Raw genomic sequence first — 14,180 nt, 5'->3', positions numbered from 1 at the left:
GAGGAAGAACACTACAACAATGGCGGGGGGGGGGGGGAGCTCCTCCAGAATGTATTTTGTGGGAGTGCAAGTGCATACTGGAAAATTTAGGTGTGCACAATTAAAGTGGGATTAAAGAACTCTGTTGCCCTAGCACAACAAATCTACTTTTAAACAAAATTTGACTTTTTTGAAGTTAGGAAAGTGGGGCGGAAATACATTGAAAAGTGCAGCATTAAGAAATGACTAATGGAAAGACATATAAACTTCCTGCAAGCAAATCAAGATGGATGTTCAATAAAGGCAAGCATTGTCTAACCTCTGTGTAAGTTTTGTGCAAGCAGATCAGGGCAATTGCTCAGTAAATATGTTGTCTCGAGGAGCCCAGGCAGATGGAGAGATAGGAAACCAGTGGCTCTCCCCATGCTGTTGGACTACGATTCCCATTATCCCCTTTCCACTAGCTGTATTGGCTGGGGCTGATGGGACTTAAGAGTCTGGAGGGCCACAGTTTTTTCTGTCCCTGGACAAGGCTATCAAGAGCTGCTTTGCAGTTCCATGGGCATTGCAAGACCTAGTGAACTGCTAAGTTCCAGCACTGGGTGCTCCCACACCATCCATGTAGGGACCATGTGCTCACAGGAGAGGTTCAGGCAAGCACAACTTGGAAACACACTGGGCCTATGGTCCACCTTGCATTACACATCACTCAAAGAAAGGAGAGAGAGCTTAATTTACCTGGTCACGTACAGAACTAGATCTGCATGGTGAGGATCCGAATCATTCTCAGGGTTGACTTTCCCAGCCCATTTGCAAATGCTGATGATTGAGGATGTGATGTTGGTAGAGATGTCGATGCCTTCCTAGAGAGAGGGTGTTCACTGAGGCCACTTTAGTCTCAGGGGTGCCCTTGTAAAACTCAGCAGGGAGAAGGATGGGCACAAACGAGAATTAGTTGTCTCTAGTTCTCAATGGCTATGGCTCTGCTTGCCATGGACTAGGGCTCCACCTACTGTTTGGGCTCCTGGCCTCCCCCTACCCATCCCAATGGCCAACAACCACCCAATTACGGACGTCATTCATAAGTTGGAATCATTTCATTTACCATTCACGAGTTATTGATCCTAGCTTGGCCCACAGCTCACTTTAATATTGTAATCTAAGTGCTAGTTTGTTCCTGCCTGACGAGGGTTCTGAATCTGAGTGTACACAGATCCATATGAGCTTAATAGGCCAGGAGGTTCCCAGTAGGGCACGCTACTGACAAAAGTCCCTAGAACCTGATGCATTTAGGAGACTCACTGTGCGAGAGGTCCCTATGGAGGGTGTCATGTGTCAGGGTCAACTAAAACCTGGAGCTGACTAGGGCTGGGTGATATCTGCTTTTCAACGTTGTGATGTATCACCAGCCAAACATTGTGATATAGGGATATATATATATATAATGATGTCTGAAAATGAAGAGGAAGGAGGACTTCAAAGCAGCTTGAACTATCTCAGTACAGTAGCCAGCCAGCCCTCCACAGCCATTCCTCCTTTGTACCACATTGTAGCTTCCATCTGCACTGATGGGACAGCATATACTGACAGCATCACTTCACCTCAGTGCCTCTCACTGCCCCCAAGGAGACGCACCGGCTCCCTTCTAGTCTACCCCATGGGCCTCGCTGCTTCACGCTGCGCCTCATGGTGCCAGCGCCACAACCAGTTCCACAACCTCCATCTTTCGGGCAGCCGCTTGAGGGGAAATGGCCACCGCCGCTACCACCAAACCACTATGAAGGCCTAGGTCTGGAGGCAAGGAAGAGGAGCTAGCACTGCTCTTGCCGCTGCTCCCTGTGTGCTCCCTCCTCAGGGGCTCAAAGGACTTGGCCATGCGCTTGCTTGCCTGCCAGCGCAGCGCTCAAGAGGTTGGTGCAGGCACGGCTGCTGCCTCCAGGACAACTCCAGTATCTTAGGGGATGGCTGGGCAGTGGAGGGAGGGAGGGAGGGAGTGGGCCTCAGGTGGCCTTGCATAGCTCTCTGAGGAGAGCTGAGGACTGAGGGGGCCATGCATGAAACACTGGTGACACCTGCTGGCTTTCACAGTATATTGCCTTGCCTAAAATCGTCAATTTGTCACTGTGATGCAGGTTTCAAAACTGTTTTCGGGTGATTAATCAATACATTGCCCATGCCTAGAGCTGACATGGTCTTTATTTATTTATACCTCAGGTTCAGTGAGGACAATCATTTGGACTAGGTGAACCCTGAACTGCGCTCCCAGTGACGCATCTCGAAGAAGCTCTGCTCCCTGTTGAGAAAAAGAAAGAAAGCTTAAGGCAAGGGTGGGGAACATGTGGCTCTCTTAGATGTCGTAGGACTACAGCTCCCATCAGCCCCAGCCAGCATAGCCAACTGTCATAGATGGAAGGAGTTTTAATCTAACTTTACATGGAGGGCTACAAGTCCCTGGTTTAAGACAAAGCTATGAGCTTCATATCAACAGCTGTAGATGAATTACAGTGCAGAACATGCCATTTCAACTTGTTCTGTGAAGCTTTGGAAGGAAAGGGCCACCTTTTAAACACTGGTTTTTTGCATTCTCTGTTGCAATAAATGTGAGAGCTGAAACAGTCTCAGAAACGCTGTTAAATGTTCAGAAAAAGTCAGAAGCCCTAGACAGTATAAGTTCCTCAACTAAGTTTATTCAGCATTTGTCAGTGACAACAGCTCACTTATAGGAACACAAGAACCAAACTGACTGGGCGATAATAATGCCAAGCATGAACTGACTGTTGACAGTTGACAGTTGACAGTTGACAGTTGAAAGTGAATGTGCTTACTTGCCATTAGAACGTTTGTCTACCAACGCTTATATGATTGGTTAGAACACGCCTTGTAACATAAAATGTGTTAAACCCAATACACAACAAATGCTTAACTGAATGGAACCTCCAGATCCAGGGGCAGACTATCTCTGGATTCCAGTTGCTGGGGGGAAAGGAGGAAGAGCAAAGGAGGAGGCTTGGCTTTTTGGAAGCCCATGGATGGCCACCATGGAAGTGAAAAAGAGTGCTAAAATAAAACAAACATTTGGTCTGATGAAGCAGGGGTTTTACTGGGGGTGGAGGAGAGGAAGCAAACTTCCAGCGCTATCAGGATGTTGGCAGAGTTTGCTAGATGTTACCAATGCATAGATATCATTGCGTCACACCTATTTTTTGTGCTCTAGCTACTAGTGCGTTCATGCCCTGCTTGCAAACTTCTTGTTAGGGCATCAGGCTGGCCCATGGGATGTGAGAATCCTGTTCTTAGATAGGCTTTTTGCCTTATCCAGCAGGACCTTAAAAATTTAGTGTACCATCACATAAAAGATACAAACTGCCACCGGATCAGGAAAAGAAGGGAGAGAGAGAGAGAGAGAGAGAGGAGGGAAAAAAAACTGCATACAGCCAGAGAGCAACTCACAATGTTCACGTTGGTGAGGATGTACCTCTCGGTATCTTCTTTGTGGAATTGAAAGACATCTGGGCCCACCACAACCAAAAGCTCCAAGTGTTTCACGTCCCCTTCAGCCCCTCTGCGGTATCGGGACGGGAACATCCGCCCTGCAATAGCACACAGACTGAATCCCTCAAGAGCTTCTGCCAAGCCAGTAAATAGGTAAAGGTAAAGGTACCCCTGCCTGTATGGGCCAGTCGTGTCCGACTCTAGGGTTGTGCGCCCATCTCACTTAAGAGGCCGGGGGCCAGCGCTGTCCGGAGACACTTCTGGGTCACGTGGCCAGCGTGACGAAGCTGCTCTGGCGAGCCAGCACCAGCGCAGCACACGGAAACGCCGTTTACCTTCCCGCTATAAAGCGGTACCTATTTATCTACTTGCACTTAGGGGTGCTTTCGAACTGCTAGGTGGGCAGGAGCTGGGACCGAAGGATGGGAGCTCACCCCGCCGCGGGGATTCAAACCGCCGACCATGCGATCGGCAAGCCCTAGGCGCTGAGGTTTTACCCACAGCGCCACCCGTGTCCAAGCCAGTAAATAGTACTGAGCTATTTGGACCAGTGCTCAGAGCCGATATGAGGCTGCTTCCTTTGTTCTCCTAATATACACATTGTTTACACAGTTTTCTCTGATATAATCAATATTATTATTATTATTATTATTATTATTATTATTATTTATACCGCCACCCATCTGGCTGGGTTTCCCCAGCCACCCTGGGAGGCTTCCAACAAAATATTAAAATACAATAATTCATCAAATATTAAAAGCTTCCCTAAACAGGGCTGCCTTCAGATCTATGGATGTCATTATCGCTAACGTATTTCATACATACTATATGTGATTTTTAAAGTATTACTTGACTGGAGACCTGCATTGCGAATTTCAGGGGGTGTCTGCATTTTGATTTGCATATTGTTTCCGAGGACAGGTAGGTTCAACTTTACTTTACTGAATTTCTTCCCCATTCCTACTCTGAACAACAAGACTGACACGCAGACCAGACCCCCTGGTTCTTGACAAGGTTCTGACAAAAATGCCTACCTGTCTGTGTTGTTTTGTTGTTCTGTTGAGTCCTTAAGATGACGTGAGGTTTGGGAAGGAGTGGGCCCATCAGCAGCCCTTGGTCTTGTCTTCTAACTGGCTTAATGTGAATTTTAGCACCATGGACAATGACAAATCCTTGCTAGGAGGAGGTAAAAACATAAGAAAGAAGAATCTCCTGGATCAGGCCAAAGGCCCATCTAGTCCAGCACCCACCTCTGACAGTGGCCTGCAGGAAACTCACAAGCAGGCCTGAGCACAAAAACACTCTCCCTTGGTGCAGTCTCTAGCAACTGATATTCAGAAGTATTGTTGCCTCGGCTGTGGAGGCAGAGCCTAGCCATCATGGCTAGTAGCCACTGAAAGCCTTATCCTCTGTGAGTTTCTCCAGTCCTCTTTTAAACCATCCAAATTGGTAGCCATCACTGCCTACTCTGGGAATGAGTTCCATAGTTTAATTATGTGATATGATTATGATGATTAAATTAGAATTATATTCTTCCCTTGCTGTCAAAGAAGCCCAGGCTGGCAAACCAAAAACCCACCCACATCCACCCCAAAAAAGTAATGCTTCTCAATTAATGACATTAAATTTTTTTGTAAAAGATATAGAAACAATCACATATCCTCACAGCTAATAATTTCAAAGTTGCCAGAAACAGTATCTATCAACCAGATGCATTTCACAAATGGAGAACCACCACTGAGAAGGCCCTGTGCCAGGTCAGCACCAACTTGGTAACCCCCAAAGGCAACATCACCAACAGGGCCTCCGCTGCCAATCTTGGAGCTCAAGCTGATGTATTTAGATACTTGCAGAAATGTAATATTTGCCTGCCTCATGGGGGATCTTTGCTTCTTAAAACACGCTGAGACTAAACTCACCAGCTGCCCTTCACAATATGTCATTCGGCCTTCTGCACCTGGAGGACTGAGGACCTGTCCCCCAGCAAAACAGTTGTCCCAGAAACGGCGTAGCAAACTGTTGGATGAGCTCAGCCTTCGGTTGCTCACGAAGGAAGTGGGAAAGAGGGCTTGGTCCTCTGGGAATTTGAAGGCAAAGACTTCCCCTGAGGCTCTGAATGAGCAAAGTTGGGTTTTGCAAGATGTCCATCCAGCATGGCCCTCTTCACAGGAGCAAGTCAGGTACACCACTTTGAACTCTGGCACTGTGGAAACTGGGAGTGGAAACACCTGGCGTTAATAAAAACTATAGATATTGATGAAGAATTCAAACAAGTGCAATGATTCTTTAACCAGGTCTTTGGCTGATTGACATTCAAATGCTCTTTTAAAATGTGTACATGTGAGAGGGGAGTGCTATTTGGTTGTTTTTGTTTCATTTTGATTTTGTATTTTGTTGTGATTTTATCGTGTAAACTGCCCTGAGACCTGTGTGTATAGGGTGGCATACAAATTTTAATAATCATAATCATACGTACACACACACACACACACACACACACACACACACAGAGCATCCCCTTCTCCCTCCAATCCCAGGTTACAAAGTTGGTAGCCAATAGAAGGCTTCCCCCCTGCAATTGCAGAGCAGACGACCCATTTGAACCCAGACTGGTCTTGCTAATGCAAAAGCAGGGTAGTAGCTAACTTCTTACCTTCAAATACTGAATTGGTGCCAAAATATGAGGAAGTGTCATGAGTTTCCAAAGAATCCAGAAACGTCTGCAAGGGGCAAGAAGGCGGAGAGAGAGTCAGAAACTATGAATGTGTGGACCTGACTCTTGGCTTGATGGGTTGCCCTCTGAAGAAGTGGGGTGGGATGACCCTCCAATGCAGACAGGGAACCTGGGGACTATGAGGGGTAAACCAGAGAGGACTTCCTCAGATGACAGCCTGCCTGACGAAACTGCAATACGGAGGGTCCCAATCCCTACCCACCCTCCCAAGTTGGGCGTATCTGAGGGCCATTTTTAAAAGCAAGAAAGTGTAGTCATATATTTGGAATGATAGGGGTGTGTGTGTGTGTGTGTGTGTGTGTGTGCTGCTTAAGAGGTGGCTAGTTTGTGTGTGATTGATCATGATTTTAAAGCAGGACTCTGGAACCCATAGTTGTCAAGAGGATAGGGACTGGTTTGGCATGTCCCTATATTATCTGACAGTTGTCTCCTTAGCGGCTACCTTTGTGAACAGGCCTTTGTGTAACTAAAGAGGTCAAATACAGATACCGTGTTGACATAGAAACTAAATAGCCATGACCCTTAACAAAAAAATAGCCCAGCTCTAAAAGGAGCCAAGTGGAACCCTTACCCCAAAAGGCACCCCTAGCATTCTAAGTAAGTTTGTGTCGCTTGTAAAAGGTTTGTTTTCCCCCCTCATAATCCCTTGCAAAACTTTGATATTTTTGGTGTATTTTTATTTTTGTAAATCTACCAAATAATAAAATCAAATCAAGATCAATGTGTTCTTTCCAGGAAGGCGGAAGGTGTGTGTGCTGTGTCCCATTGGTGAAGTGGTGGTGGCACCCACCCTTCTTCTGATAGGAAATGCTGGGGGTGGTGGAACGGGAATTTGAGGAGGGTCACTTGGGAGGTGGGGAGAAATGTCCCTATTTTCATCTGAGGAGTATTGGAGAGCATGCCAGAACCTCCGCTGACATTGGCTGTAAATAAAAACTGCAGTTGAAAGGACTTGTGCTTGAACTTTCTACTCCTCCCTCCCTCTTGTTTTTTCCTTGTGTGCTGTGTGTGTTTTTAGATTGTGATACTTGAGGGCTGGGGCCATCTTAGTGTTTATCTTTGTAAGCTGCTCTGACAAGTCTCTGGTTAAAGAAGTCCAAGTGCCATAATAAATAAATTTTAAATGTCTTGTTCAGAGACAACACTACAGCAGTACATTCCCCCTTCACCCACTGCAATGATCTGGGCTTATATATTTTTTCAACCTAGTATCTGACGGAGTGCTTCTTTCCATGCGTGAAACTAGCCATGCAAAAACTGCTGACTAGATGGTGCCATTCATAGAGATGCGGGAGCAGGGAGCAGGCTCAAAGCTGAGGAGGGCAAATTAATGGAGGTTTACCACTGAACTACCCCACAGTTTTATTTAAAGAGCTGGATCAACTCCATCAAGTATTTCTTTAGCAGGAGGAAATGAACACTTTCCCTTGCAGCCCTGTTTTTCTAGAGGTCAAACTTACCCGTTGGGTTCTTGACAGCCAGCAAACTCCCAAGGGGAACACTGTACAAAATACCACCCAGGTATTTAGGGTCATGATGATACCAGCAGGATCAACAATGTACACCTCGGAGCAAGTGAGAAACTCTGGGCTTCTTTTTGGCCTTTTCGTGTCATGGAGCAGAATCAACAAACGGCAGAGAGTTTAAACAAGTGAGGTGGGGCATTTCAGGGAAAAGGGTATTTTTCTGCTGCAGCTGGGGGCTCTGCCAAAGGAGCTGAAGGGCGGAGGAAGGCTTGTGCAATGTTTGCACAGACTGGCCTCAGCCAAACAATCAGTGATGGAAATAGGAGCTTTGGGATGGGTTATTTTGAAAATGCACACACAGCAAAACAAGACAGAAAAGAGAAGCCCAGGAGTGCAGGGGGATGGAAGAAGCATTTCTACTTTCAAGCAGATTCCCGGTTTGTGTCAACCAGGGATGGAAGGCTCTTGTCAATTTTGGTCATTTCAGTTTCTCATTTTTCCAATCTTTAATCAAGTTCTCCATGTTTATGAAGCAGTTTGCAAACTTTTAAAACCCCTCACAAAAATTCTACAGCACTGTGGTGCCAAATTATTGTATTAAAACACATATTTCTCTGCAGTTTTGACTAGTGTAAACATTTTTGCAAGCATTTTTTCCTAATGTTTCTGTATGTTATTTTCACTAATACATTCATCTTTATGCACATTTCCCATCCACCCTTCTCCAGTGAGAGATGGTGAGGCTGGGGCTCCTCACCTTTGCAGTACATCTGCATAGAACTGAAAACTAATTTGAGGTAGCCTCAGTGAAAATTGAAACAGGGCAGTTTTTTATTCTGGATTAGATAACCCAGGACAATTTTGTCTCTCTGGTTTCATATATCATAGACTCCAGTTCTTCACACTGCTGGTAGAAACTATCAATTTATTCTCAGACTTTGGGGGGACATTACACCTTACCCCCCCCCGTATGCTGTGCAAGCAAGAAATACACACACACACGAAATTCATTTTTATCAAATAAAATGCTGCTCCTTCCAGTCATTCTGAAACTATATATTAAGATGGGGAGACATTTAACAAAGCTGGGGTGAATAATGAAAAGAAAAGCTCTGTTAGGATGCAAGAAAAGGGATTAAATTCAGGAGACATGTGGGATGCATAAAATGAGACACTATGTGGACCCTAGGCCAATGGTTGTCCACATTTCATTTACAGCTTTCAAGAGAACAGCCTGTACTTTGAGTTGGGATCATCAATTGAGGCATCAAAAATGTTCTTCTGAGTTGGCCTTTTGAAGGCTTCTAGGCCTAGTTCCTACAACAACTGATGAGGTGGTAAACTCTAGGCTTTACCATTTTGGATGGTAGTTGGGGCTCATGGGACAGAATACACTTCAATATTAAAATCAAAGCCCTCGTGTAGAAAACTGGATGTTGAATGAAGAGTTTTAGCCTGGTTTAAATAGGCTGGGAGGACAGGAATTTTTTTTCTTCCACTTTATCCTTTTCAAAAATATAGGTTTTGCCCCTACAGTTGTAGGGAATATGACCAACTGCTGTGTAAAGGGAGCCAGTGAGAACGGTCAGGTACCACCAGGAAGAGTGAATTTATTTCTCTTTCTACCCCCTCCCTCCCTGAGTAGTTCTTATTCTACACTTCCATCTTACATGATGACATCCTAATAGTCTCCTTCCTCACAAGTTCCATGGTTGTCATAGAGATGGCAATAAATTATTTTGCATCATCATAATCATCCTGTTGAGTCTTCCTGTTTTCAAGGACTCTCACCAGTTCCTATTCTGCACTGGGATGCTAGGATATTAGATTGTGGGATGTTAAGTTTCCATGCATGGAGGAGTCTGCACAATATTGCTCAAGCGTAATGGGGATTCTGATGAACAGAACTCCCTATTCTAAGTGGGATGAGGAATTAATGAATATTCAACACTCCTGTACCTGTGTCTCCTTGGCTGCCTGGGATACCATGTGCACATATGAACTGGACTCTAGATAAGAAATGGTGTGACTATGTGAGGAAATGACGACGACCATATGTTTGGAACAGGAGTGGGAAACCTGATTTTAAGAAATTGTAGTAAATTAAATTAATTTGGTAAAAAAGTAGGACCTATTTTTATTGTAGAGTATATTCCTCCTGAGGTACTTAATGCTTCTTCCAGTCCATTATTCCTGTTCTCCTTTTTACATAGTACTATGCTACTTCAGTAATCAAAAAAATCTGAGGGGCTGCAAAATTCAGAAGATCCACTTGGAGGCTCCAAATATTGGCTTCAAAAGATTACCAAAGTCTGCACATTTTATCCTTCTTGGGGAGGATAAACCTTATGTGATCAAGGCTTTAATCAGGTGTATTTATGTGGCGGCAGTAAATAAAGGGAGAGTAGGTTTCTTCTGCTCTCTATTTATTTACTTCCCCCACACCTCCTGACACCAGAGTTCTGCTTAAGCCCATGCAACAGCAGGAAGCCCTTTCTGCCTCACCTCCCCCTCTCCCATGTTGCTGAGACTTGCTTGGCAGCCACCACTATTCCAATGAAAAAGTAAACTGGTGTGATTTACTGAGTTAAAAATAAATAAACTTGTCTTGTTTTCTAAGCCTCTTTCCTCTCTTCTCCCCTCCTGTGTGTGTGTTTTTGTGCCCACTCCTCTCTTTTAGGGAACGTTCCATCACCTTACCTTTGATATCTATGCTACTCATTAGTTCTACAGCTTTTATTTTAGATAAAAGCTGCTAATTTAAGAATTATGTGTCCATTCGCCTCTACATTGCTCCGTGCCGATTTCAGACTTGCTGTTATAGCGGTATATAATGATGTTTAGCTGGTGACATATCACAATGTTGAAAAGCAGACATCTCCCCGCCCTGGATGCAGCACTTTTCCTTTATCACCTATGTTTATGTAGGATGCTCATTTCAGTCTGTCAATCTTCCTGCCTTTTCAAGTATCAGTACCTCATTTGTGACATAATATATTGCATGTAGGACTTGCTTTTGTTTTAGGTATGTTCCTCCAGAGGTTCTTAACTGTTTCCAGTTCATCATTCCAGTTCTGCTTTATACATAGTGCTATGCTATTTCAGTCAGCCAAAAATCTGAGGTGTTCAAAAATTCAGAAGATCCACTTGGGGGTGCCAAATATTGGCCTTCCAGAGGCACCCTTTTTAGGAAAGATTTCAAAGTGCATCCATGGAGGGCGGTGCTAGGACTCTGGCATGCTGCCAGAGTACTTGCTTGCCCAGGTTTGGGCAGGACAGAAGGGCTCTAGGACACTGCCAGAGCCTTGGACTTCCCTACCCAGAACCAGAGCACTGCTCAGGTCACTCAGCCAAGGTGGCACAAAATTGAGAAGATCCATATTGTCTGCCTTTGGAAGGGTGGCACAAGAGCTTTGGGGTGCTGCCACTAAACCGCTAAACCTTATGAGATTGCAGTGGGGGGGGGAGGTAAATAAATGGAGAGTGGAATTCCTCTATTTATTTACTTCCCTAAACTGGGGTTATGTAAAAAAAAAAAAAAAACTTGTCCCTGTTGTTTAAGCCTCTTTCCTCCCTTCTCCCCTCATGTTTGTTAGGGAATATTCTCTCATCTTACCTTTGATATCTATGCTGCAAATCATTTCTACAGTTTTTTTGTTTTTGTTTTTAGGGAAAAGGTGATAATATTAAATTTTCATGTACTGTAATATAAAATAACAGTTGTAACAATATTTAAAGGGTAAGAAAACATTTACAAGTTTTAGTCCCCTCCGTAGTAGCAGTTGCCAGCACAGGACCCTGTACACATCTACATAGATCCATTGGGGGCGGTATTTAAGTAGGGACTTGGGGAACAGCTGAATTCCCTTACCTTTATTATTATTATTTTTTTGTCTGGGAGGACTAGAATGGATATACACACAATGCTTGATCATTCAGATCATTGTCTGCTTGAATTTATTAACCACACCTTACTTTTAGGTACTGGGCAGGGAAGGTGGCAATCCGACTAGGGCTGCAATAAACAAACAAAACGTTTCATGGTGAGTTCCTCCACTTTATTCTAGAAGAAATGCTCTGGTTCTATCCTTATTTCAGACATGCTGTTGTATTGGTATATCACAATGTTTAGGTAGTGACATATCACGATGTTGAAAAGCAGACATCGCCCAGCCTCGTTGTATCACCATTTTAGGAAAGATTACAAAGTGCATCCATTTTGTGTAGCCTTTGGAAGGGCGGTGCTAGGGCTCTGGGATGCCAGAGCCCTGGCACCACCTTCTCAAAGCCGGAAATCTAGTACTTGCTTGTGCAGGCATTGCGGAGGAGGGAGCTGCTCAAGGACACTGCAGTTTCCTTCCCAGAGCCAGAGCTGTGGCAGTATCCCTGGCAGCTTTTCTGCCCAGGGCACCCAGACTCTACCTTTGGACCCCTATGCAGGTTAGACCCCTATGCAGTAGCAGTTGCCAACAGATCACCCCGTTTGCTTCTACATAGTTCCATCCTTATTTCAGACATGGTGTAATATTGGTGGTATATAGTGATGTTTAACTGGTGACATATCATGCTGTTCAAAAGCAAACATCGCACTGCCCTTTTCCGTTCTGACCTATGCTTATGTAAGATTCTCATTTCAGTCTGTCAATACATTGCGTATAGAACCTGCTTTTGTTGTAGGATATATTCCTCTGTAGGTACTTTACCCTATTTTCAGTCAGTTTTTACATAGTGCTAGGCTATTGCAGTCATTCCAAAATGTGAGGTGATGAAAAATTCAGAAGATCCAATTAGGGGCGCCAAAAATATTGGACATGCACAGGCTGCCATTTTTGGAATAATTACAAAGTGCATCTATTTTGTGCGGCTGTGGGAGGCCGGCACTAGGGCTTTGGGAGGCTGCTGCAGCCCTGGCACTGCTTTCCTGAAGCCAGAATTTAGTAAGGACTTGCCCACACAAAAGTGAGAAGATGCATACTTGAGAAGATCTACTTGGGGGCACCAAATATTGGCCTCCCACAGGGTGCCATGTTAGGAAATATTACAAAGTGTATTCATTTTGTATAGCTTTTGGGAGGGTGGCGCTAAGGTGGCCCCTCCTTCCCAAAACGGGAAGTCTAGTACTTGTTTGTGCAGCATTGCGGAGAAGAGAGGTGCACTGCCAGAGCCCTGCAGTTTCCTTCCCAGAACCAGATCAGTGCCTGCAGTTTTCATCACAGCAAGCCCAGCTTAGGTGGCACGAAATTTGGGGCTCTTGCAAGAGTAGGAAGCCATTTCTGCCTCCCCTCCCAAAAGCCCGGCATGTTACTGTGGCTTGGATGGCAGCCTCCACTACTCTGGTAGAAAAATAAACTGGAGTTATTTAATGCTGAGTTTAAAACAAAAATAAATCTTGCTCTTTTTAAGCCTTTTTCCTCCTGTTGCCACACAAACAATCTGCGTCTCCCTCATCTCTGTTAGGGAACTTCCTGTCACCTTACTTTTCACATCTATACTGCTGATTTCTTCTACAGCTTTTTTTTTAAAAGGTATTATTTTAAAAATTATTGGTAATATAAAATCACAACAATTTCTTAAGTGTAAGTTAAAATGAATAAGTTTTAGACCCCTAAGTAGTATGAGTTGCTGGCATGTAACCCTGTTCGTTCTACATATCTCCGTTCATATTTCAGATACGGACATGGTGCTGTATCAGTATATATCGCGATGACATATCACAATGTTGAAAAGCAAGACATCGTTCAGCCCTCCTTGCAAAATTGAGAAGATCCTCTTGGGGGCGCCAATTTGGCCGCCATTTTAGGAAAGATTAAGAAGTGGGTCCATTTTGTGTGGCTGTTGGAAGAGGGCGGCGCTAGGGGTGCTTCCAAAAGCCTGGCACCGCCATATTGAAGCCGGAAGCCTATCAAGGGCTTGCCCACACAAAGGTGGGAAGATGCATACTTGAGAATATCCACTTGGGGCAGCAAAGCTTCCCATAGACCGCAGCCATTTTAGGAAAGATTACAAAGTGCATCCATTTTGTGTGGCTGTTGGAATGCGATGCTAGGGCTCTTGGAGGCTGCTGCAGCCCTGGCACTGCCTTCCTGAAGCTGGAAGTCTAGTAACTGCTTGCCCAGTTTTGAGAAGAAGCGAAGGGCTCTAGGAGGTTGCCAGAGCCCTGCAGTTTCCTTCCCAGAGCCAGACTGCAGCCTGCAGTTTTTATGCAAAAGGCACCCTGCCAAGGTGACACAAAATTTGGTGGCTCTTGCAAGAGGAGGAAGCCTTTTCTGCCTCCCCTGCCAAAAGCCTGGCAGGTTGCTGTTGCTCACATGGCAGCCTCCACTATTGTGATAGAAAAATAAACGGGGGTTATTTAATTTGGAGTTTAAACCTCTTTCCTCCCTTTGACTCCCCCCCCCATCTGTGTCTATCTCATCTCTGTTAGGGAACATTCTCTCATCTTATCTTTGACATCTGTACTGCTGATTTCTTCCACAGATTTTATTTAGAGAAAAGGTGCAGATTTAAGA

At 44.7% G+C, this 14,180-nt stretch overlaps 1 protein-coding gene across 13 annotated transcripts in view; it reads right to left on the bottom strand.

Moving 5' to 3' along the window:
* Nucleotides 1-7,863, bottom strand: part of ADAMTS13 (ADAM metallopeptidase with thrombospondin type 1 motif 13) — a 35,350-nt gene extending 27,487 nt beyond the window's left edge. For 4 of the 13 annotated variants that reach the window (XR_014543966.1, XR_014543967.1, XR_014543968.1 and 1 more), the window contains exons 1-7: nt 7,666-7,863; nt 6,125-6,191; nt 5,391-5,683; nt 4,506-4,647; nt 3,430-3,569; nt 2,189-2,272; nt 718-842 (exon numbers count right to left, since the gene is read on the bottom strand). Coding sequence is in view for 8 of the 13 variants with exons in the window: in XM_083596851.1 (XP_083452977.1) it covers nt 718-842; nt 2,189-2,272; nt 3,430-3,569; nt 4,506-4,647; nt 5,391-5,683; nt 6,125-6,191; nt 7,666-7,740 (926 nt within the window). In the remaining 5 variants the exon portion in view is untranslated. The other 9 variants (XM_083596851.1, XM_083596853.1, XR_014543970.1 and 6 more) reach the window with 8 other exon arrangements.
* Between the last annotated feature and the right edge of the window lie 6,317 nt (nt 7,864-14,180).

Source organism: Podarcis filfolensis (genome assembly GCF_964270895.1).
Source record: "Podarcis filfolensis genome assembly, chromosome: Z".
NCBI classification, from domain to species: domain Eukaryota; kingdom Metazoa; phylum Chordata; class Lepidosauria; order Squamata; family Lacertidae; genus Podarcis; species Podarcis filfolensis.
The sequence above is the reverse complement of the archived record's forward strand: the minus strand, read 5'-3'. Positions and strand labels throughout refer to the sequence as shown.